Source organism: Dipteris shenzhenensis, chromosome 33 (assembly GCF_047967505.1).
Source record: "Dipteris shenzhenensis isolate YYH24624 ecotype China chromosome 33, Dip_SZ_1.0, whole genome shotgun sequence".
In the NCBI taxonomy this organism is placed as follows: domain Eukaryota; kingdom Viridiplantae; phylum Streptophyta; class Polypodiopsida; order Gleicheniales; family Dipteridaceae; genus Dipteris; species Dipteris shenzhenensis.
This window is the reverse complement of record NC_141628.1, coordinates 9,310,691-9,337,198: the sequence shown is the minus strand read 5'-3', so window position 1 is coordinate 9,337,198 and position 26,508 is coordinate 9,310,691. Positions and strand designations below refer to the sequence as shown.

General features: G+C 45.4%; 1 protein-coding gene across 1 annotated transcript in view; it reads left to right on the top strand.

The window, feature by feature from the left end:
* LOC147879646 (receptor-like serine/threonine-protein kinase ALE2) overlaps nucleotides 1-26,508 on the top strand; it is an 84,946-nt gene that overhangs the window by 17,261 nt on the left and 41,177 nt on the right. Inside the window, exons 2-4 of the mRNA XM_087372063.1 lie at nucleotides 12,340-12,969; nucleotides 13,222-13,599; nucleotides 13,738-13,950. Coding sequence (XP_087228189.1) covers nucleotides 12,340-12,969; nucleotides 13,222-13,599; nucleotides 13,738-13,950 — 1,221 coding nt within the window. The remainder of the gene's footprint in view (nucleotides 1-12,339; nucleotides 12,970-13,221; nucleotides 13,600-13,737; nucleotides 13,951-26,508) is intronic.

Sequence of the window (26,508 nt, the reverse complement as noted above, 5' to 3'; positions counted from 1 at the left end):
CATTATTGCCCGTGTATGCTGTTTTATCTCAGCCTGCTCATTTCCAGCAGTAGGCTTGCCTCCAAGCTTGGCATTAGGATACTTGTAAGGCCTGGCATACGGCATCTCACTACCCGAGACAGTAGGAAAGTGAGGAAATGGTGCTGCTGCAAATTTCTTGTCAGCCCACTCAGCAAACTTAGGCTTCAACTCAGCGTCATACCCCATAGCATGCGAGCTGCCCATGGCATTTCTGTGCTTGCCAGCATATTTAGGCTCGAATACTTCTGCAAGCTAAGTTGCCCTCTCAATTGTTTGAGGGTTATGTGCCTTCACATCTGCAATGAGAGAAGAACTTAACCCATGGATGAAACGCAGTAGCTTGCCCTTTTCAGATACGTCCTGCACAAACAGGGAAAGCCTCCAAAAGCGTTGCAAGTACTCTTGGACCGTATCAGTCTGTGACAAGGCATAAAATTCAGCCAAGTATTGATCCAATAAGAATTTGCCAACATGTCATCAAAAGTGGCTTGCTGCCCACCACCAACCCCCTGCTGCGTAGAAGCTGATGCCATCTGATGCATTGGATGCGTCTGGCTATATGTGCTTGTTGGCGGAGCGATAGGTGCATGAACCCCAGGCTGAGTCTCTTTGCCAAATGCATCTCTCCGAAATGATGGCATACCAAATGGCTGATAAGAGGACTGACCTCTCTCCCAGAGATGTGGGCTGCCATATAAACCCAAGCCAGCTCCAGGCATACTTGCTGGTGCGGTGAAAGGAGCACTAGCCGGATGCACACCAACGGGTCGGCCCAAAAGAGACGGCTCAGCCTGCATGGATGCAGAAAGCTGAGAGACAAAAGATGGCCTGACATCCTGCAAGAAGGTGCTCTATGGCACAGAAAAAGCATCATCTAAGTGCAGATAATCCCCAAGCTGGGGTACGTGCAATGGCCCAGAAGACTGATGCTCATAGGCACAATGGGCATCTGCCATAAAACCCCTGCGTGGAGCAGAAAAAACATCGCGATTGTTTGAATAGTCCCTGTGTTGGGGTGCGGGCTGCTTACCCTTATCTTGCATAGCAATGGTGGATGTGATTTGCTGACCAATCAACTGTCCCATCTGGACAAGAGCCGTATCCTGCATAGCCATGGTTGTGGTAAGCTGCTGGCTGAACTCTTGTCCTATCTGGCTGAAAGCACCCTGGAGCATAGAGGAAAGGGCATCCAAAAACTGTGTCTGCGCTGCCTGCGCTTTTCGGGATGCAAGAGAGAGAGGCTGAGTGGAAGGAACCTCTGCACCACCACTAGATGCAACCACTGTAGCAGGCACTTGCTCATACTAAGCAGCCTCATCAGTGTCATGCAATATATCACGAGGGGCACGCTTCGGTGCCATGGTGATTGGCCTTAGAGAGAGGAGCTCGAATGTCGGCAAGGAGAAATGGATAGCAAAACCCTGCTGAAATGAGCACCTGAGATAGTGTGTGGAAAAACATGAAAATGTCGATGGAGAGGCTTAGAAGAAAGGTCATCGAAGAAGCTTTGAAATGGGACTTGAATGAGCCAAAATAGGGCTGTGGAGAGTCCCTTAAAAAAAGCTGAAAAATTCTAAGTTTTTGCCCTTTATTTATTTTTTTTTGGGGGGGGAGACCTAAGTCACCTAGGACAGTTAGTACAATTCTAGCGTAAGACCTTTAGGACTGTTAGGGCACTGTCTTAGACCAACCTAACCCAACCTTTAACCTTAGTTAACCCAGAGCCAAACTAACTAAACCTAACCTAACCCACTCTACTAACCTAACCCACTCCACTAACTAAATCGAACCACAATAACCAGACCTAACCCGACCCAACTAACCCTGTCTAACTGAACCTTAGGAAGGAAAGAAAGGCTAAGGTTGCAGGTGTAAAGGGTGACGGGGCAACAGCACGGCGTGGCGCGGCGTCGGCAATGCGAGGCATGGCGTGGCTGGCGGCAGGGGAGCATGGATGCGGGGACGATGGTGAGACGTGCAAGTGGGACGACGGGGAGTAGGGACGTGGGGGAGCAGGGACCGTCGACGCAGGTCTTGTACATGATTTTGGATGGGCGTCGTTGGAGTTGGTTGCATGTGCTGTCTCGCTAGTCGTCAGATGCTTGTTGGAGTTCACGAACTTTGGCATAGCTACACAAGTGCGAGAGGTCGCTCAACGATTGGAGTTGCGTTTCGTGTTGGGCTAAGCTTGAAAGCATCGTTGAGGCCGAGCTGCTCGTTGATAAAGTGCTTGTTGTCGTTGTGAGGAGCTGCTCGTTTGCTTTTTTTTTTTTTTTTTCAAGAAAGAGACTTCTATTAAGTAAGAGAAAAAACCCGCAAGGGCAAGCTCAAAGCGGAATACATCATGAAATCATGAGGATAAATAAAACCCCCTCAAAGTGAGGTGGAAAATAACCAAGGCTGAGGCTGAAAGTGCCACCTCAACCCTGTAGGAGTCTCAGAGAAGAAAGGAGAATCCTTCCATTCCCTGAAAAAAGAAGCCCTCCTAGCTGAGGCTGCATGGGAGTCTCTTTGCATACTCGTCCATACGGCCATCAAGGTATGAGCGGTGTTTGTCCAGATAGTCCAGATACTAGCCAATGTGTGTGAGGGATGAACCTGAGTACCCTCCAAAGCCTCTGTGCATCTGGCTCTCGAGATATGCCAGGATGCTATGCTCGCTAGAATCTCCCAAGAGGTATCCATAGAGGCATGTACAGCTGCAAAAGGAAGGTGTGGTACCACATCCAACGAACAGGACTCAATCTGATGACGTCGAATCGAAATGGCCCGAGAGGAGTCAAGTCTCTCATAGAATACGTGAGGCCCTGTAAGAGAAAGCCAAGCCATTGAGCCCCATGTCATAAAGAATGGGCATGTGAAGGGGGCCTTAATGTCATTGACCCAGACTTGCAATGCAGGGCATTGCTTTGTAAGGTGGTGGTGAAGGGACTCATGCCTGGGTAGGAACCTTGGAAGGATTTCTTTTTTGGACGCATTCAGGCTTGCACACCAACCTTGGGAGATGATTGGGTGGACAGCCCTCGCTGGATTTTCACTTCCGCCCCTCTCAAATCTCCTGCCTCTCCTCTCATGACTGCCATCCTGAAAGCTTGGGCGAGCTTCAGGAACACTCTTCGAAGGATTCCACCTTCTACCGTCGAAGAGATTGATAGGCAGCCGATCATTTGGAATGATAGTATTCTTGACGAGCATGCCAGACCACTGGGCACTTCCCATTACATGCAGTGGTCTAAATGGGAGAGAGGCCCTGCCTACACAGTAGGCACTTGGAAAGCTTTTATCAGGCTACCTGAGGATCAGAGACTGCAGTCCGTGAGTCACCTCAGAGGGGTAGCACACAGGATTCAGCAGATAGGTGCAGCCATCCTGGTGGAATGGACAGTTGAGTTGCCTATTACTTCCACCACTTGGATGGGGGCTTTTTCGAGGACATCAGTTCCTTTATAGGTGATCGCTCTCCGAGGTCTCGGGGAAGACGCACTGGTCTTTGACGTTGGGGATGGAGGTTTACTCTCTACATCCAAGGATGGCATTCTTCTTGAGGTTGCCTTTCAGCCTGTCAGGATTGCTGGTTTTGTGGACCATGGAGCGGGCTTGCAGTGGTACTTAGACCCCGACCCTCTGCTCTTGGCCTTGGGATCCTGGAGGTTGTGGTTATATGGAGGTGCACCTATCAAGTGCTTGCAGTGGGACCCAGGAGAGTGGGAGTGGATAGATCATGGGCACCGAGAGAGGGGGATTCCCTTCTTTCGTTTCACGGTGGGTAATGCCAGGAGATTTCAGCTGAACAGTAGGGGCTGGATTCCCTCCAGAGCCCCCCATTGGGAAAGCTTCTTCATCACCGCAGATTTGCGTAGAAATTTCTAGAGGAGGCTCTGGAAATCCCTCAGAAATAGAAAGATCACTCTTTTCTTTTGGCTTTCTATTCATGGAGGGATTGCAGTGAACCTGTGGAGATCACGATTTGGGGCTGATCCCACTTATCCTCCATGTCATTCTGCAGAGGAGTCAGTGTGACATTGCCTTTGGGACTGCAGTCAGGCGAGGACTGTTTGGAAAGGGGTTGCTTGGATACTCAGCATCTTTCATACTTCCCCTTTCTTCATGACTTCGGGCTCGGTCGCATGGTTATCCCTTACCGGGCCCCAGGTGTTTTATGAGGGTGAGCCTTCTTCTTGGGCACTCTTGGTCTGCCGACAGGTGATAGAGCCCTGCTCTCTTCAGGATGCACCACTTACTCCCTTCAGAGCTTCTCATGCTTCAGTGGACACCTCTTGGGAGATTTTGGCTAGCATTTCCTCTTGGCACATTTGGAGAGCTAGATGTACTGAGGCCTTGGATGGCACCCAGATACACCCATCACAGGTGTTCACGGGTATTTGGACTAACACGGTTCACACTTTGATAGCCATATGGGCTAGCATGCAAGGCCCTTCACGGGCAGCCTCTTCTAGAAGGACTATATTTCTTCGGGTTTGGAGGGGTTCTTCCTTTTTCTCGGAGGTTTCTACCGGATTAAGATGGCACTATCAACCTCAATCCTTTCTTTTTGGCTCTTGAGCTTTTCGTGCAATGCATGATGTATCCCATATGGAGCTTGCTCTAACGGTTTTTCTTTAATACTTAATAGAAGTCTCTTTTTGCCCAAAAAAAAAAACAACCATTAATTAAAGCGCACATAGCCATGGCACCCATTAATCATTAGCACTTTTATATGCAAATAAATTCTAGACTAATCGTAGTCTCTGTGGGCGTTTCCACCAAGCAAACATGTGCTCATAAAAAAACTAACTCAGTGGTTGACTGAAGCCAACCCTTCTAGCTGTAATTAAGGACTTTGACCAGGGGGTCAAGGCACCTTAATTAATGCGAGAACTCTCCTACCGGAGTTGGTAATGATCTAGGTTGACCGGAGTCAGCCTGCTTTGGCCAAAGGCAAGTCTTGTTGACGAAGTCACGAAGTCAACTCAACCTGATCGGAGTCAGAGGTTCTTTGGTTAACCGCAGTTAACCCTCTGGGCTTATGCCAAGTCTTCCTAACCGGGATTAGGTTTACTTAACCGAGGTTAAGCATCTTTGACCGAAGTCAATACTTTGATCAATTAAATATAACTTTTTGAACATAATTAAATAAATGAGTGACTCTTTAATTATGATCAAATAAATGGTCAATTAAAACTTTGACTTTGGATTATTTACAACGTGGTGACATCCCCTCCGCTTCTTTAATTATGATCAAATAAATGGTTAATTAAAACTTTTACTTTGCAGTATTTCCAACTTAGTGACACTAGGAACAAGCAATAGAGACATGGATGGAGGAGCCAATAAAGATGCAGAAGCCCAAAGTGATGGAGAAAGTTGGCAAGGATGCAGAAAACATGGAGAGGGGAGAAGGAAAGGACAGGGATGGGGGCACATGGAGAGAGTACAAACCTAGAGAGAGTAGTAGCCACAAGATAGGGGTGGGGGAGACATGGAGAGAGAGTATTGAGTTGCTGTTTGGGTTGTTCTGATGTTGGAAATTGCAAGTTGAAAGACTAGAGTTGAGAACTATAGGTGAAGTCGATCTCGTACCAATGTCATGACAGAGAAATCACTAATCTATGATTAGTAGACATTAAAACATTATTATTATGTTATAGGCCAATGGTGTAACATGTATTTGTATTTATGATGGACACTGACCGATTTGTTATGGCGGTGGATCATCTGAGTAGATAGGACTAGTCGAGCTGGAGCCACTGCTTCAGACGGCATCGAATCTGGACATGTGATACTTATTCTATTAATAAAAATGTGCACACACGTGTCTAGGTCCTAGGGGCAATAGGAAGGGAAGGGTGCATTAAGGTGCATTGAATGGTAGATGCATGGGTCATAGGATAAGGATAGGTGTAAATGGGAAGATGGAACTTGAGTGATCTCAAGGGATATTAATGAAAGGGTATCACCCTTTCATTGGGAATCTCACGTTGCATTCTCTCTACCACATTGCATTCATCCGTCATCTCTCTCCCACCTTCCATGTAGGTCGAAATAGAAACAAGTACTCTCACGAGGGCGCTCTTCCCCATTGGAGGGCCAATTGGCATTCAAATTATGTATGCATTGCACACATTTGCATTCTCGAAAAGTGTGGATTTTCACACCCAATGCATCAAGAATAGAAGAGGTTACTAGACCTAATGGAGAACTAGAGTTGAGAACTATAGGTGAAGTCGATCACGTTCTTGGTACCAATGCATCAGGAATAGAAGAGGTTACTAGACCTAATGGAGAGCAATTGAGAAAGGCATCCCTCCCACCTAAAGAAGTTTCCTCCTTTTATTTGGTCTTGATTTGCTCTTCGCTCTGTACCTCCTCCTCTCCTTCGAAATCACAGCTTTAGTCCGAGCACTATCGGTCTTGTTGCTTTAAATTAACAAGGGCTTCTATTGAATTGGTGGCCTGTGCTATTGCCACAATAGGCTCACTTTTTTGTCGACTTGAAAACTTCCCAAGCTTCTATCTCACGTATCATTTCTTGTACCTTGTTAGGTCTGCAGGAATCCTCTTCTTTACTCTCCTTAGGAACCTCTTTCCTAGTCCTCTCACTCACTCCTCAATGTCTTGATAACTATTTGGCATAAGCTCATTGGACCACTACAACCATTCAACATGACTCCACTCTTTGCCTCCTCATCCTGAAAGAGTCCCACTATGATCGCCAAAAATGTTTGAGGTAGGACTCATTCTCTTTCGGAAGTATTATTGGAGGCCTAAGGCTATTCTTGCAAGGCAAAGTGCCTCCTACTTCATGACACCAAGGAACAGAGAGGGATGCAATGCAATGTATGAGGAATGCAGGGTCTGAGAAGCTCCTTGTGTGAATGTGTGGGAATGATGCAGTATAAATGTACAGAAGGAATGTCAGGCTACGAGAAATGCCATGGTGCGATTGTATGACTGCTATGTAGAAGGAACTCAAGTACAAATGAGCGAGAGGGGCCAAGGAACAAGTGCATGAGAGAAGGAACGTTTGTTGAATGCACAAGTGATAAGAGTGTATAGAGAGAAGAGCAGACCTAGAGCCAACAACACCACATATCCCCAATAGAGGAGGGACACATAGATTATACTTGGAGACATTCCTTCCATGTTCAGGGTTGGAGCACGAGTGAGAGGGGTCACCGTAGCCGTAGTCCGACATAGAGCCATTGCCAAGAGACCACACCGGGAAGCGCCCATGGACAGCCAACAACACTCTATCTCTGATTTTATACTAACACTGTCCCACTGATCATTGGGCCCACCTTCTTTCTTGTGAGGGGAGGCTCCCGTATCTGCGACATTGGACCGGATTTGTCTTGTACTTTGATGACATATGGTGATAGTGGTGATGGGGAGGGTCCTATTGATGTTATGTTAGGACTCTGTATTGATTGATGTGCTTATGGCTCTGTAGCATGTAGATGTAGCATGTAGTATGTAGTGTGTAGCATGTAGTATTGATTGATGTTCTTATGGCTCTGTAGCATGTAGTATGTAGCATGGGTATTGATGCTCGTTTAGTAGCTTCTCACATTTTCATAGACCCATCGGTCTTCTGAAGACTTTAATAAACTTTCTTTCTTTCTTTCTCTCTTGTCCTCTATTGAATGCACATCCCCTTCACCTCCACCTTTGCTTTCATCCTCCCTAGTCGCATCCATGGGTGATAACTCGTGACTTCTCTCATTGGTAGAATCTTCCGTACCCACTGTCATTGGTTCTCCTCCTATCTCCCTCAGCCATATGCCACTCGGTCTCATAATGAATTTGGATATTTGACTGCATCGAGGACTCATCCTCCTTCTCTGACTCTTTGGAGGCATCATAAATCCTTGTGCACCAAGACGGTGGCTTTGTCACACAAGACCGTTTGGGAATGGTCTTCTTTGTACCAATTGGAGTGTGGTACTGTAAGATTTGGAGAGAGCAATGCAACTCCTGGAAGAAGAGCGTGGTGTTTGTCATCACGAGGACGTGAATTTCTAATTTTTAGGAATTTATGGTGACTGACCTAGCCTCAAACTGATTAAATCTATAAAGGACACTTCAGTGCAATTAATTCCAGCAAGGATCTAAGGGCTAGAGAGGTATAAAAATCCAGTGACTTGCAGGGTAAGCAAAGGCGTCTATTCTTGGCTCAAGTGGATTGGGGGCTAAGGAAGGGCTGGTTCAGCTTTCTTTCAGTTCAGAATCTCGTTTTTCTTGCTTCCTAGCTATCCACACACCTTTCGGAAGCCTGTTTGTCAGATCTGCCATCACCTAGGAGCCTTGCCAAGTCCAGGATAGCAAAATCGCATCTTCCAGAGGCTGCTACAGGAAATCGTAATTCACCAAGGCTGTTTTGGGAGCTGATTTCAGAAATCACAATTCATCCGGGTGTTGCCAGGACATGCGAACCAGAATAATTTCTGGTCGTTGAAGTGGCCAGATCAAGTCTGGCATGTGACCACAACAAGCTGGTATATTGGTCACTTCATGAACCATTTTTGAAGTTCTTTGCTTTCTCACTCAAGTTTCCACAACACTTCTAGTTGCTTGGTCACTGAAGTGACTAGGTCAAGTCTCCTACTTAACCACATCAATACTAGTACCTTGATACCTTGGTTACTACATCAACCATTTGATTTGAGCAAGACCACAACAACTTTGGTATGTGGTTTCTTAAGTGAACACTTCAAAACTTGCACATGTACCGGAGAACTCCAGTACCATGACGAAATGAACACCGATACTATGACCACCTCAACTCTGATTCCTTGGTCAATCAAGTAATCACAACAAGTTTGATATGGCGGTCGCCCAAGTTACCATTTAAAAATTGATATTTTAGTCGTTCTATGGATAAGGAGCTGGTATTGGGTCACTCCTTAACTAGAAGTACTATCTAATACTGGCAGTTGTCACTCCTTGGACATACTCCCTAGACCAAGAACATGTGTTTGGTACTTGGTCACTCATGAGCATGTTTGGTATTTTGGTTACTCTTATACTGCCTTGGCCTCTACCCACTTGGTACCACGGTCTATGGCGACCAATATACTTGTTTTGATTAATTGGCCCTACAAACTCCATACCCCAATGATAGAACGGTTTTATCGGGCTGAATTTTTTGAGGAGCCTCATGTTTGGTGGGTTTGGGCCCCACTCATTGATAGGAGTCACATCGATACACATGGATATGACAATCTTGGAAGAACTTGGGCCAACAAAACTTTGCTCGCATGATCTTCCTAGTTGTGGCTTCCAGAGCCACATGACCGCCACCCATGCCTAGCGTGAGTCTCTTCAAGGACGGGCTGAGTTTCGTGCGAGAGCACACACTTCCTCAAGATGTGGTCCTTCCCCAACTTGTACACTCCCTTGCAATCAATGTGAAGCTATATACTCAGGGTTTTCTTTCACGTTGGTTTGCATTTCCTCCTAGACATATTCAATTCTCTTGCTTCAGTTTATAATTTTTGCTACGGTTTAAGCTCTTAGAACTGTTGTATATATGCAAAATGTATTTTTTTTAAAAGTTGGTTTTTATCCATTCTCATTCACACAATCATAAGGCCAAGCACCATTTTATTTTTATTTCTGTATTTTATGAAAGCATAAGTCACCCACACAGATTCCTTAGCCATCACTCTGACAACCCAACAATAGCCCTCCTCTTTACCAACACAGTGAATAATAGTGATGGGGAAGTGTTTACAGGGAATCTAGATGGTCATTCACCAATACAAGGATGCCCTGAAGACCCTAAGGTGATCATTTACAAGGGATGACTGGAGGTTTTTGACCAAAACAGACCATGTACAAGGGAAGACATGTGACCTATAGTGCAAGGATAATTTTAGTGCACTAGGTGACTAGGTGATCTTGCTTCACCAAGGAACCATGTGGTCTTCAGGAAAGTAGGGGTGATGACAGATAAGATATCAACTATCCAAGGTGATTTGACCTATTTCAAACTCAATACGGGTTAGAGCCATCATCTTGGTGCACATGGAGGAGTTATGATGCCAAAAGAAGTCAAAGGATGATGGGACTTTGGCACAAATTGATATCTGAAGTCATCAAGAGACCAAATGGCAGAATGACTGGGGGGATAGGAGGAGAACCCATGACATTGGGAGGTGAGATTCAGCCAATGAGAGAATCATCGCCAATGGATGTGACCAATGAGGATAAGGCAAAGGTGGAGGTGAAGGGGAGGGGCATTCAATAGAGGAGAGAAGAGAGGCTCGAGCTACATGTGGTATTGTAGTGGTAAATGTGTAGTGTTGTACTAGTCAATGTGACTAGGATTTTGTCTTTGGAAGTAGTAGTTTAGTCACAAGTAATCGCCAATGGATGTGACCAATGAGGATAAGGCAAAGGTGGAGGTGGCATTCAACAAAGGAGAGAAGAGAGGCTCAAGCTACATGTGGTATTATACTGGTGAATGTGTAGTGTTGTACTAGTGAATGTGACTAGGATTATGTCTTTGGAAGAACTAGGTTTTTCTTCCTACTTGTAGGTCTGGCCTCTGTATGTTCTTATGACTCTTGCAATTATCAAACGTTGCTCCTCTCATGCATTTAAACCATGATCCCTCGTACCACACACTCCTCGTACACTCATACCACGAAATTTCTCATAACCTTGCATTCCTTCTATGCATTCGTATCGTCGCATTCCCACACACTCGCACCGCTTACCCGCATTCCTTGCACATTGTACTATGGTGCCACGAAATAGGAAGTACATCTCCTCACACCAGTGGCCTTAGGCCTCTGGTAATACTTCTAATTAAGAATGAGACCCACCTCAAATAAGACCATACATTGTTCATATGTTGAGCATACCACATCAGAAATGGGCCCAACATCCAAGGTCTAGCATCCAGAGATTTGCATAGCTTCTTGAGGTTGCCAGCCAAACAAGTGGGCTCCTGCAGGAGTTATGGGTTATCACAATTAGCTCTTACATTGGTCTCATGTGTTCACATAGCTAGTATTCAATGTCCAGGATACAAGACCACATCAAAGAAAAAATGTCAGATTCAAGCAATGACTGATCTGCAAGATGAAGATCAGCTCACATGACCTTGAAGTAGAAGAAGGTAGATGGCAGAAGTTGTAAGAGAAGAAGGATTTGTAAGCTAAGTCTGGTGGATGAAATACAGGATGATGCTCACACAATTCTCCTATGCCATGCCTATCTACACATCAGAGAGGGACACAATTCACACACTCTAACATGCACAACCTCCTCAAACAGTCAGCAATATTGTTGGATCATACCTAAAGCAAGTACTAGCATAAATGGCACATAACCTTCTCAGATTAGACCCGACCTCATAGATATACACGTTTTCTATCTCGCTTATGGTTGTAATTTTATGCGACTTAGAGCAGCTATTAGTTGTAACTCAGATTCAATACTAGTGTAAATGGCACATAATCTCAGATCAGACCCACATAGACATACACGTTTTCTATCTTGCTTCTGGTTGTAATTTTATGCAATTTACAGTAGCTATCATAGAGCTGTAGTGTAACTCAGATTAATAACTTGGTTTTTTGGCTGTCCCATAGATTCTATTGGGCCTCCACTCTGCATCAATAGTCGTTTCATTTCTCTCTCTCTCTCTCTCTCTCTCTCTCTCTCTCTCTCCATGATTTGCAATTGTCCCAACTTTGTGTCTAGTTTGGGTCTTCTATCTCACAGAATGCTTAGGTATTGATGAGTAATTTGCTTTGCCTAGTAATTAGTCTTTCTTTGTTGGAGTTCTGTGCCCTCGTAGTGGGCATTGGTTTACCCACGAGATTGTGATTTTTTTTGAAAACCAGAGGGCATCTTAAGCCTGGTATGGATGAGAAGGAAGTGTGGTTTGCTTGCTAAGTAGTTTTCTTTTCTGGTTATTCTTCTCTCTCTCTCTCTCTCTCTCTCTCTCCCCCCCCTCCGCCCCCCCCCTCCCTCCCTCCTGCAGCAGTGTGATCAAACTTTATTTTTCTCCATTTCATTTGTTTTTAAAGAGTCTCTATTGGTAAGAGAGCATATCTTCAATGCCAAGATGTGGAGTTGAGATGGGGACAGTCACTTTCTCAGAAAGCATATGCTCAGTCTCATAAAGATATGTAACTTTTCATGGACATGGTGAGCTCTTTCTGGTGAATGTGGGGGAGGGGAGAGAGGCCAAGCTCTGGGTCAAGACTCAATACTCAAATATGTGTACTCTTTTGATTTTCTATTTAGTGTGATAATAAAAAGATTGAATGTCACTATTGAAGGTTTGGCATTGTGAATTTGCAGCTTTGCATACTGTGGAATTCAAAGATATTGCAACACCAATTTTGAGTGTACACAGAAGATGGGGTCGATCAATCCAGGCCTCCACATCTAATTGGCCTACGACATCATATTCCTCAAAGCTACTACCTCCCAGTCAGGAACAAACACCTGAGGAACCACCTGTTGCTGTAGAACCCTTACTTGTAGCTCCAGCACCATTGTTTGTTGCAACTGTTTCTGCACCTCCTGGAGACGCTGGTGCCAGGAATCCTCCTGGAGACGCTGGTACCAGCACTTATTCTAGTGCAAATAAGTTTAGTACTCCCATTTCCTCCTTAGTGTTGGCTGCCCAACCTAATACTTCTCCTCCTTTGCTATCACCTCCATCTACACAACCAGTATCCCCTGCCTCAGCACCATCACCATTCTGTTCACCCACCCCTCTGTCACAGCCCCCTGTTCCTCCAAGTAAGTCTGCCTCTATGCCACCACTCTCATCTCCTCTATTGAGTAGCCCTCCGAGTGGCATTGCACCATCAATAGCCAAATTTCCTGCCTCATCTGCTCCATACATTTCTGTGCCACTGGTGGATCCTCCATCCAATAACAACATAAATGGTGTGGATTCTCCCTTGATCTCACCATCCTCAGGTAACATAGACTGCTTTCCATACCCTGACTATTTTGTTTAGTGTTTTACATGTCATTCAAGCTCACTAGTGGGTAAGCTATTTCAGGTTTACTTTAAAACATATGATTTTTGGGTACAATTATCAAAGAGAAGTATTTTCACTATTTGTAATGTTTTATAGTGGAAATGCATGTGTGTAATGTTTTATAGTGGAAATGCATGTGCCTTTGTGTATCTAAGCTTTGCCGAATTGCTCACGATTTCTTCTGCAGGCTGTTGTGCGACAGACATGGTGCCTAGACCTGGACTATCACCAGACAGCTGTATATGTGTTTATCCAATAAGAATGGAATTACTTATCGATGATGTTTCCACCAACTTCACAGATTGGAGTGGTGAATTCCAGCAGGAACTGGCCTCAAATCTTGATCTTAAAGTTATTCAAATTGAGATTATCTCCTTTCAATTTAATGGCCCAAATCTCTCTGTGGTCATTGTGATTGGTCCCTTGACCAAGGACAGTTTCTCCTTGCAAGAGGCACAAACAATCAAGGCGGAGCTGAACCATTCCAATGTACACTTCAACAGCTCCTTATTTGGAAATTACGCCCTTTTGCATTTCAGATATTTTGAACCCCCTACTCGGCCTCGTAAGTTTCTGCACATACATCCTTCATGATTTCTGTGAAGGGTTCCTGCCTTCAATTGAATTGGTAAATTGTTTAGTCCATTGGTATGCATATATCAGTTTTACTCAATTCATCATGTTATCAACTGAAAAATACCAGGTTTGGGATTATCTCCACCATTTCCTCTACCACAAATGGTTCCCCATGATGCACCTATTAAAGGAAGACGTGGACGCACACCAACTTTGCGGTTTATCATTGGCATAACTGTTAGTGCTGTGATCATGGCTTCTGTGCTGCTCCTGCTTCTGCTGTGGAGATATTTCCTACCACCTAGAGCTAGGGAAAGACCATACCGATGTATCATAAAAGGTTTGTCTGTCCCAAACAGAAGAATCTAGAGTTTTTTTTGCGATTCATTTGTTAACGAATATTTAGCTGAGTAAGTGATGCAATTCATGGGCTAAGGCATTGCAGGATATTCCCACCAACTTTGTGTGATGATGGATGCTTTCATTCAAAGGATTGGCCATTCATATAGGCTAAATATATGAGTACAGTCTGTTGCAACCTGACTGAAAAGATGGACCTTTTTTTTGCAATAACAAGGGAAAGAAACCTAAGATCTATTGAAGTTAAACAATGATACAAAGAACTGGGTCACATAGTTCAATGGGGGGAAGATAACAGCTTGTAAAGAGCTACATGCATCCAATGATTAGAACTAGGCCGTTCTAAGAGAACGGCCTAGTTCTAATCATTCGTGCATACTGGCAACACACAATAAGTCGCTTTCAAGGTTAAGTTTTTCCCTTACACATGTAGTTGGCCATGGCATATTTGTGCAAACTGGCAACACATCGTAGCTCTCTTTCTAGGTTGAGTTTTTCCGTTACACATGTAGTTGGCCATGGCATATTTGGAAAGTTCAATGTTACTTGCTTTTAAGGATATTATTTTTCAAAATAAAACAATAGGGGAAGTTGCTAACATGAAGATTTACTCTTGGACCTGAGGTCGCAGGCACAGGTTTTATGGTTAGTGCACATCCAAACTATTGTTGCAGGAAAAAGAATCATCAGAGAACGAATTAATAGAGAGAAACTATTTGCTATGGTGTCTTCAAGCCCCCTAAGCACTTATGCATCTTCCATCCAAATTGTGGCCAGCATCCAATGTCCCGTGGGACGGCCACGCTCCACAAGAAGCCATGAAAGGAAGGAAACTATTTTGGTTTCTTTTCCTTGAAGTTATATTTTGGGAATCCACCTCCACTTTGGAGATCTCTCGCTCGTGTCTGATCATTGCTCCCAAAACATGCAGCGAATCTAGATTCCTTGGTTGATATCGATTATGTTATCGAAGGAGGGAACTATATCACCACCCTACTTCTCAGGCTGCCAAAATCTCCCCTAGGTTTCTTGAAAACAGTAGGATTCATTGTTTTTGTTTTTGTTTGTTTTGGTGGTCAAGGGCGGGGTGGGTTCAGTGCGGGGAATAAAGATTCTTCTTTATTAAGTGGAAAACAGAGTTCCAAAGGGTTGCACAAACCTCGCCATCAGCCTCTAAATGGATTAAAACCATGCAGAGAAGTTCCTTTCTGGTGGATAGATGTCCTTAAGTGTGCCATACCTACAATATTTCCGTTGTTTTGAAACAAAATCAGGTAATTTTGGTAGATGCAATGCCCCTCTAAATTCGGATACCCGTTGTGGTCTATATATTTCCTGGACAGAATCTATCCCTCATTTGTCCCGGTACTATTGGGTGGCCGAGAGAGTCTTAAGTCGATTAGTCAACAACCATGTGCTACAGATGGCTAAGCCAAAATTCAACATGCCACAAGTCAATGTGGATTGTGAACTTGATTTCTAGAAGAAGAAGTCGGATGTGAAGCTGATTGGGATAGCTGTGAAAAGATACTCCAGAAGGTTGTGACAAAAAGGGGCGTTACTAAGATAAGTGGTAGCAAGGTTGTGACAAAAAAGGGTGTCACTAAGATAAGTGGTAGCAATGCATAAGAATGCAAAAGCAGGATAAGATCTGTTGAATAATGGGGGGTAAAAAAACTGCATAATCGTTACGATAGAGGGATCTGGGGGTTGCATAACATCAAGAGCTGAAGGAGAAAACATGGTACTTACAAATGAGAGACTCTGATCTGTGGTAATATAACATATACTTGAAAAGTTATGATAGTGGAAGGCTATGGTAGATTCGATGGGGAAGACCTGATAGCCTGAATATCCTGAATGCTCAAGTAGCATGAACCAAAGATAATCTGCAATGGGAGTGTCATGACAAGAGAAATCACTAATCCGTGATTAGGAGACATTAAAACATTATTATATATTATACGCCAATGATGTAACATGTATTTGTATTTACGACGGAAACCGACCGATTTGTTATGGCGGTGGATCATCTCAGTAGATAGGTCTAGTCGAGTCGGAGCCACTGCTTCAGACGGCATCGAATTTGGACACGTGACACTTATTCTATTAATAAAAATGTGCACACACGTGTCTAGGTCCTAGGGGCAATAGGAGGGGAAGGGTGCATTAAGGTGCATTCAATGGTAGATGCATGGGTCATAGGATAAGGGTAGGTGTAAATGGGAAGATGGAACTTAAGTGATCTCAAGGGACATTGATGAAAGAATCTCACGTAGCATTCTTCATTCACCTTGCATTCATCTGCCATCTCTCACACACCTTGCATGTAGGTCGAAATAGAAACAAGCACTCTGACAAGGGATCTTTCCCATTGGAGGGCCAATCGGCATTCAAATTCAGCATGCATTGCACGCTGGTTCTTCACATTTGGTATCAGAGCATTGATGAGCCACTACCGGGATGGGAAGAGAAGGAGAAGAAGATAGCACGAGGGAGGACACAATTGTGAGGGACAATAGCCAGCGCAACGTTCGTGGAAGGGAGCTGTACGAGAAGACGGCGCATAGGAAAGAGGCAAAGAGAGGGAGTGCCGCAGGGAGGCCACGTGTGCGGAGAGACAGACAGGAGGCAAGACATGGGACAAACCCAACAGAAGACTTGCAGATCTACACGCGAAACAATGTATTGGCCGAGATCCAGATCCGGAAGGCCAAGACCTGCACGTGAAACAGTGAATTGGCCAAGATTTGAAAGGCCGGCCGCAAAGGTTCTCTCCGAGGGTGGGAAGGCCGAAACCTGGAGGCCATAAGGTAAGGGATTTTTCTGTTTTTTTTTGTCTTTGGACGGGGAATGGGGTGTCCTAACGAGGTGACCTCCCCCCCCCGCTGTGCGAGTAGACCCCCATTCTCCCCAACGGAGAGTCAGATTGGAACAAGATTTTAAGGGGGTGATCCACCCACCAAGCACCCCCTATAACGGTATCTAGAGCTCCAATCCACTCAAAATATGTAGCCCAAATGGAGCACACCAATTTACAGCAGAAAATACATTAAGAAAAGCCTAAAAGAGAAGGAAGAAGAGGTCATTTGTGGTTTTTTGACACAAGCAAAGCGGGAGTCAGATAAGTACCACCAACTCTACAACACTTGACTTTTGTTGTAAAATAAACCCCTTTTTTGAAATTACAGCAAGTCATTTCTCTCTTGTATTACTCAAAGGAAAGAATGGAAGGAGAAGGGATATTTAATAATGAAATTGTCCTTTTTCCTCCACTACCAGAAGGAGATAGGGAGAGAACACCATCACCTCCTCCTGAAGAGGATAATGTGGATGAGAGTTACACACATATTGAGCATGATAACCCACGTATAGAATTAGCTTCATCTCTCCTTTAAGAATCTCTTGATAGGGAGTTTTCCTTCAGAAATGAAGGGAGAAACGAGTCCATCCAAGATCAAGGCGCTAAGTTTATGCCTTTGTAACTCAAAATCCCGTACACATGGATTATAATCCAAGTGCAAATCCAAGTGCAATAGGGAGAGAGGAGTCTCTTGCTGCTGATAAGCTGGTTTCTCAGCTTCGCCATATGATTGAACAGTCCATTATGACAAAATTTGGGACTACGAGAGTGCTGAATTTTGGGGATGAAGATTTAGGTAACCCCTTGAAGAGAGCCAAATTTCAACCTTGAGAGAAACGAGTTCCCAAAGTATGATGGAGTAAGAGAGGCGGATAAAATCCTCAATTGGGTTCGCCATTTTGAGCTATATTTTGCCCATCAAGATAAGACCAACCACGAGAAGCTTACTCTTGCCACACTGCATCTACAGAAGGATGCTTTAATGTGGTGGTCTTTATCACAAACGGGAAAAGGGCCTATTCTTCAATGGTCCAAATTTGTAGAGTAGATTAAGACCACTTTCATTCCTCCGAGACACGAAGAAGAATTGACTTTCCGTTGGAAAAGGTTTAGGCAATTCGATAATGAGAGTAATGCTGAATTTATAGCTAGGTTATGGAAACTCTCTTTAGAGTTACCTGAGAAGAGTAAGGATGATAAAAGGAAGAAGTATTTAGTAGCCCTAACCCCGAAAGTGAGATATGAGGTTGAAATGTTTAACCCAATCACCTTGAAAGACCTCACTAAATTGGCTGAGATTGCTGAGAAAGAAAGAAAGAAAGAAAGTTTATTAAAGTCTTCGGAAGACCGATGGGTCTATGAGACTGTGAAAATCCTGATACAACGAGCTGTGGTAGTGGAGCTACTAAATGAGCGTCCATACCAATGCAAAATGCAAAATGCAAAAAATGCAAAAATGTAGAATGGCCCTAAGTACAACATAGTCATGTCGATGGTCGACTATATATCAATCTCAGCATCATCATCAATATCATCATCATCCCCAGCAACAGCAAGATATCAGGATGGATGAGGCAGTGGAGGCATGAAGTCGGCAATAGAGTGTTGTCGGCCACTCAGAGGTGTGGTCCTGGCACGTCTATTGCTCGTAGCTCTACGTCTAACCAAGGCTACTGTGACCCCCGTTGGTCGGGCTCCGACTCTAAACAAGGAGGGGATGTCTCCAAGTGTGATCTGTGTGTCGACCCTCTGCCTGAGCTGTCGGGTCACAGGTTCCGGGTCACGGTCATGTCAAGGCCTCGTCTCGTTGGGGTCCATGTGATCTAGCTGAAATAACTCCGTGATAGAGCTCTGAGAGGGATCAACCGAGGAAGAAGTCTGCTCCTGTCTCCTTGCTCGGAGTATCCTCTCGCGGTGTCTAAGTGCCTCATGAATGAAACCTGCCAAACACCGCTGGTCTGGGTAGGAGAGGAAATGGGCTAAAATCCCATAACTATCTCTGAAGAGGCAGTGGAAACGTCCTCGGATCTCATAGTATACATGACACCTGAAGATGAAATGCTCCTCTATCTCAACCTCCTGTATGTCACATAGTGTGCATATGTGCCGCTCCTAGGTAGTCGCTCTACTCTGTCGCTCTCGATGCGAAGTCTATGTGAAGAGACCCGGAACTGCCCAAGAGAGATCCTCATCGAGTGGGGTAGGTGAGTCTGTGTGTATCCTGGTGGGTCAATGAAACCCTCCGTTGTGATATGTAAGAAGTGATCTCTGTAGAAGTTAAGCTTCACTGGGAGTTCACTCAGTTCCAATCAAGTCCGAAAAGTGTGTAGCTGTAGTAGATCCTCACGGATAACCTGGTTGACCTCGTGTGATAAGAGGGGAGAGAACGAAGCATCCATGCTATACTAGAAGGGAGGTAGTCTATCCATGTGGAGACCCAGTCGCTCAAACCATCTCTCTGTCCGTGCATACCAGCACCTCTGATCTCCTCCTGCTGCAAGTGCCATAGAAGAGGATAGAGCTATCCATGGTAGCTTGCTATGCCCCGAGGTATAATCCCCATATTCCCTAACTCGGAACAGATATGTGATGACCTGAAATGCAGCATCTAGCTGTAAAGGGGGTGACCCAAGCTCAGCCTGAATGATCTGGCGAGGAACGAATGACTTACCACGAATCATCCGTGATAGCATGAGAACCTGTAGCCGCTCCACATGGGCCCACTCTGTATCCGACAAGTCTGGCCCCCAACAAGGGCTGCCGTACATCCCCACTGGGTGAGCCAAGGAGTCAAAAAGCAACCCCTTGGTGCGTGGATCCTGAAAGTGTGAGCGGAAGCACTGTCTCTCTAGCCTGGCCAACGAGACATACCCTCTACTCAAGCGTGCCTGCATCGCGGGTCTCATAGTGAAGCTCGGTCCGGAGAAGATAACCCCAAGATAAGTGTATGATGAAACTATCTCAACAGATGACCCCGCAAATGTGAACTGCTCATGACGCATGATGGCTCGAGATGTATTGAAGATCATGACCTTGGTTTTACCCAAGTTGACCTTCAAATCATGAGACTCACAAAAGGACTGTAGACCCCTCTGTTGAGGAAGACAAGAGAGCCACGTCATTTGCATAGAGCAAAATCAGGATGTGGGACGAGGCATGTGTGAGAGGCTAGGGACTGGCTGATTTGGGATGTGATAAAGTGTGCGTGCATAATCAAACCAAATCTGGGTGTCAGTGAGTGGTGGAGGGGACCGTCCTTCTAGAAATCTCCGCCAGAAGTCCTTAGAGTTGTTACTAAACAAAATGTTCAGTAGCTCTTCCTCGTTTCGACGAACGAAGTCTAGTTTCTTCCTCCGTACCAATCTACGGTATTCACGTAGTGTATCTGGTGCGCTCGGAAGACTGTTTTTGGTTTTGAATCTGAGTTGACAGCGTAAGGCCTTACACTCATCATCGTACCAACTATTACAGGGTACGGTTCCAGGGGGTGGTGGGCGGGTGGAGTGGGTGGTGTGGGGAAGAGCGTAAATGGTAGCCTCGTGTAGTGAGCGGGTGACAAGGACAGCACGATCCTCTAAAAGGGGTATGAAGTCAATATAAGCGAGAAGTATGTATAGACGGCCAGAGTAAGAAGGTGAGTGATCCCGATCAAAGCGTATATCGTGGTAGGTGGAGTAAGCATTGAGTGGGGTCGAAGGTGCTGTGCGAAGGGAGGTGGAGATGCGAAAGAAAAGGTATGTATGATCAGCCCCTGGGGGGAGAGGTGCTACAGTGAAGTCAGTAATGCGAGATGTGAAGACAGGGGATCCCATGATGTAATCAACAACATTGGAGCCCCCCCCCATGTGGAAAGCATGTGAAACCACTTGAAGCGGGCCATCTGTCAAGACCATTATAGATAATGAGATCATGTATCCTGCCTAGGTCTAATAGGGCCTGCCCATAGGATGAGAATGGACCTCGCCTGTCAGCCGAAACCCGTAGCATACCTACCTTCTCAAGGTCAACATCTGCCAGTAGAGTGGAATTATCTCTGAAATCAAGAAGTGGTACCTGACGGGCCCTTGTCCTCGTGTTGAAGTCTCCCACTAGAAGGACTTCTCCGCGGCTAGAAAAGTCAACAATGGACTGATAAAGGGCAACAAATGGGGATGTCTCATCATCACCTCGAATATCTTTGGCAAAGTGGGAGGTCTCCGAGGGGAAGTAGCAAACTGCGACAAACAGATCCTGGCTGTCCTTGTGTCGTATCCGGTCCAAAGAAATCTGGAATGTGTATCTCTCTGCTCTACTGAAATGATCCCCCGAAGTGTGGAAAAGAACTGCAACTCCACTTGAATCTTGAACTCCTCCTGTACCCCTCGTCTCATCTCTGTAGGCAGACTCCCATGTATATCCGCTGACTATTGGAAGAGGGCGCTTTGGACTCTAATGTGTCTCTGTATAGAAGACTATGTCGTGGCCTATATAGGATTCCGAGAAGTTCCCTGGTTCTGACCATAAGGTACCATTACAGTTCCAAATGGTGCAGGACAGGGTCTCGGATATCTGAGTCTCATAGACCCCGCTTCCCTATGTAGGGGAGGGGATAGGTGTCCTACGGGGGCTTGTAAGAAGTCGTCCCTCTCATACCACTGCCCACTTTCCCTCCTTCCGGGCCTGATCTCGCTGCTGTAGCAAAGAGCGCCTCTTCTCAACCTGTAGAGGTGTGAGGTTCTCATCCATAGAGATCGCTGGCTGATCTCGAAGGACTGACCTACGTCGTAGAGCTGAAAGATGTGCCTAAGTGTCATGAAATCCTATGATCAGGGGTTGCTCTCGGTTGGGATCTCTCCCCACCCGCCTTGACCACTCTATCCTGTGCTCAGCCACACCCAGGGTAGGGGTCACGAACGTAGTCGCATCTACCATCGGTGTAGCCTCAGTGCGTGGGATCCCGCGTACTCTGATGTTGAGAGCCTTACTAGCTCTCTGCTGTTGCTCCATGAGGGTAGCCGAAATGGTGACCCTTGCGGTTTTCCGTTTAGCCACGTCAGCCCATCACGTCAACCCATCTGGAAGTCTCCTCAATAGCAGATTGCATGCTCGCAATCTGTGCCTCGACCACCGGGGTACTCCCTGGGGCAGTGTGTATGGCTGTGACCTCCTGTCGGAGCTGCATGATATCCTGTCTGAGTCCCTGAATAAGACCCGCCTGCTCCCGAATGGCCCTAGCCTGCTGCTCTTGTATGATGTGGCTCTACTCCTGGTTGAAGTGGACCTGCTCCCGTGCGAAGCGATCAAGCTCCATCTCACGCTCATGAAAACTATGTATCTCCGTGAGTAGGGTCTCACGGGCCTCTGGTGTATCAATCCACCCATGTCCATGCTGAAACTGTGGTGACTGTGGCATGAAAGAGTGGGACTGAGTTCGGAAACTGGACGGTGGCTGAGTGAGGAACGGAGATGACAGTGGAATGGATGAGGCAGTCCCAACAGGGTGTGGGAGGGTGGGCTGACTAAGAGGGAGAGGGGAGAGTGAAGCGTAATGCGGCACAGTGTATGACACCTCCGAAGAAGGGGTCATAAGTTGTGCGAGAGCTGTAACAGGAGAAGTGGGAAAGGGAACAACAACCGGCGCCATGGGCATGAATATGTCACTGATCGTAGATGTAGATGGAGCTGAGACTGGAACTAGAGCTGGGCCTGAAGCGGGGACTGAAGTCGAAGTAGAGACAGAGATAGAGGGAGCTGAGGTTGGAGTTGAAAACGAAACTGACACTGTAGCGGGAGTTGAGGTTGAGGTAGAGATAGAGGTTGAAGAAGCTGAGGCGGGTCCTACCTTTGCCTTGCTATCTACCCCGAGTCCACTTCGGTTGTAACGTGTATTCACATCCTCCAAATTCAGTTGTGTCATTTGCTTTTTTTTTTTTTTTTGTTGTTATTTTCGTCTTTCTTGGCTTTGTCCCCCATTTCTCTTGGGGTGCGGGTGTAGATCTTAGTGTTAGTGTTCAGCTGGGAGCGGGAGCACCGGTTCCCCCCCCCATAATGGGAGGCACGTCCAGTGCGAGGTGGTGGAGAGGTAGGGCGGAAGCTTGAAGTGGACAGGCAGCCAAGAGGTGGAGAAGGAGGAGAGGCTAAGATGGCCAGGATTTTTTTTTTTTTTTTAAAGGTGGTTGTGGTTTTTTTTTTTTTTGGGAAGTTCCCAGTAAGTTTATTAAAAAAAAAAAAAAAGAAGGTGGCAAGGGGAGTAGAGAAAGGGGGGGGGGCGGTGGATGGGCGGAAAAGGAGGGAGGGAGGTGGCTGAGTGAGGGGGTAGCGGGGAGCGAGGGGCTGAGCGGGGGGTAGCGGGGAGCGAGGGGTGGTTGGGGGGAGTGAGGGGTTAGCGAGGAGCGAGGGGCTGAGAGCTGCGAGGGAGAGCTGAGCGGGAGAGCGTGAGCATAGAGACAGTGAGGGAGCATGAGCGTGAGCAAGGGAGCTGAGCGTGAGCGAGGGAGCGAGGAGCAGCGGGGGGCTGAGCGAGAGAGCGCTAGGCGTGAGGGGCTGAGCGTGAGCGAGGGAGCGGGGAGCGAGGAGCGAGGGGAATTGAATCCTCGGAAGCGTTTCAACAAAGGAAAAGAGAAAGCTACTGTACAAAATGTTAACAACCAATCACGTCCTAGATGGATACCATTTCCTTCCATGATTGATGATGAGAAGAAAAAGCTAATTAAGGAGGGTAAATGTTTCGGATGTAAGAAACATAAGCCAAGGCATCCATGGCATAAATGTCCTAGTCTATTTGCCAAAATTGCCAAAACCAATTCTGTAAAAGGGAAAGAAAAAGCATCTAAGCAGGAGGGTGAGGCTTCTACCTCCTCATCCCAAGACTCTACGGTGAACGTAGAACCAAGAGTAAATGCTATCCATTCAACCAACACTAGTGTATGGATGTGTGAACTGAATAGAGAGTAGGCATATTCATTGTAGAGTATAGACGGAGAATAAATAATTTTCTCCTCTATGTAGAGCGTCTTATGGGATGAATAGGGCTGAAATAGAAGAGTTGGAAAAAGAGAGTGATGATCTATAGTCTCTATAGATTAAGAAGCTCTTCATCACAAAATCATCTATGGCTAAGGTCCACCTAGTTCAATGAAACATTTGGGTGAGAGAATTGTTTTAATACTGACCAATTTGTTGAGAATATGTTTCAGCTTATTGAGCAGGTTACTACAAAGAAATTTCAGCAGCTAAGTATTCAGAAGAGGATTCTGAGCATGAAGAGATACTAAAGAGGCACTGCAGTGGTACTTCTGCATTTTGAATATTCAGCATCAAGAGGAACCGGAACTTGAAGATGAGATTTAAGTTCTGATTCAGAAGAGATCGTGTACTACTAGGAGAAGACTATTTGCAAATTATGAAGAGGAGATGCAAATGCAGAAGTAAAAGAGAAAAGCGTACGCAAGAGAAAGAGACGAGAGGATCCAGAAGAGGACTTCTGTCCATTCAAGCAGGAGGGAGTGCCATGACAAGAGAAATCACTAATCCGTGATTAGTAGACATTAAAACATTATTATATATTATACACCAATGGTGTAACATGTATTTGTATTTATGATGGACACCGACCGATTTGTTATGGTGGTGGATCATCTCAGTAGATAGGTCTAGTCGAGCTGGAGCCACTGCTTCAGACGGCATCGAATTTGGACATGTGACACTTATTCTATTAATAAAAATGTGCACACATGTGTCTAGGTCCTAGGGGCAATTATTACGATCACTCAATTTACTTAGTCAACTCGACAGTCAATCACGGGGCAGGCGCAAAAATATCCTCCTAGCCGATTCTCGGTGGTAGCAAAACTCACAGAACAACTAACTTACGTGAAGGCTCCAGCGTGTAGATTCCACCAAGCCTCAATTCCCTAGATGGATCTAGTATGCCACATGTCTACATTTGAGGGCATCTACTCAATGCATCATTTACCCCTCTCTTGGGATAACATTGAAATCATTTGTCCCTTGGCACATTTAATGCATTTAGACCCCTTAGCCTTAGCTCCACCTAGTCTTGTGCCATGTCACTCTCACCAAGGACCTTGACCTTGATTCCTTTCTTGATCATTTACGTGAATTAAACAAATATCATACAAACATTGATCCTTTAAAGGAAAATGCCCACTGACCCTTACGAGGTCATGTTACCTCAACTTGAGCGTAACATTCCTTCCCTCTTCAAGCATCAGTGTCCTCAATGATAAAGTCTAGGAACACTCTCCGTAATTGGTATACGGATTCCCAGGTAGCTTCTAATAGAGGTAAACCATGCCATGCAACCAACACCATGGGTATTTTTCGATTGCGTACTTGCATTGTTCCTCGGTCCAAGATTCTTGTTGGTTTGTGTCCTGCATTATCCTCTATCTCCTGAAACAAAACAACACCCTCGATTAGTGAGTCACCTGTATGCAAAAATTTCTTTAAACGAGAAACATGAAACACTGGGTGCACCTTACAACCCTGTGGTAATTCTAATTTATAGGCTACCTTGTCTTATTCTTTTTAGAATTAACCACGGCCCACAATATCGGGGTGATAGCTTAGCACACTCTCCTGCAGTCAAAGAGTGTGAAGGAACTCTGAGAAAAACTTTTTCTCCTTCCTTAAATTCTCTAACGGATCTATTTTAATCTGCATACGCCTTAGCTCTATCCATAGCTTGGGGGATGTTAGCTCTCGCAAGTGCTAGCATCTCCCGCATCTGAACCACAAAGTTCGCGGCACTAGGCACTTTCTGAGGTACTCCAACTGTAGTTGGATTTGCTGGTCTATAACCATAGTTCATCTCAAACGGACTGAACCCTGTAGAGGATTGTTTTCTATCATTGTAGGCAAATTCTAACAATGGCAACCATTTGTCCCACGTATGTTGCCTCAATGAAACATATGCTCTAAGCATATCCTCTAAAATTTGGTTGATTCTTTCTGTCTGACCATCCGTTTTTGGATGATCCCCTCTACTCATTCCCAACTCAATCCTTAGTGTCTCAAACACTGCAGTCTAAAAACGACTGGTAAATTTGACATCCCTGTCTGACACTATGGATTTGGGTAATCCATGCAAACAAAATATATGTTTAATAAACAAATCCGCCACTCTAACAGACTCGCTAGTTGGAATGAAGTGAGCCATCTTGGTAAGATGATCAACTACCACAAGGATAGAATCATATCCACCTCGTGTCGTAGGTAGACCTACAATAAAGTCCATGGAAATGCTCTCCTACCTACCTAGTGGTATTTCCAAAGGTTGTAAAAGTCCGGGTGGCTTCACCCGCTCTGCCTTACTTACCTGACACGAAAAATAACGTGTCACATATTCATGAATATGTTTTTTCATTTTTGGCCAAAAGAAATCTCGCTTCACGAGATCATATGTTTTCTTGACTCCTGGATGTCCTGCACATGGGCTATCATGGCATTGTTGAATGACTCTCTGCCTAAGATCATTCTGATTAGGTACTACTACCTTGCCATTTCTTTTCAGCATACCATCTCTTATGGTATATCTTGCATAAGTTTGGCCTTTTCTGGATGCCAGGTCACCCTTTTTCTCGGGTTTGAATACATGAGCCTTAGGCCAAAGGCTTTGGACGAACTCGTCCATCTTTTGAGTTTCTCTAATCTCAGTCATTAGAGCACTTTCTA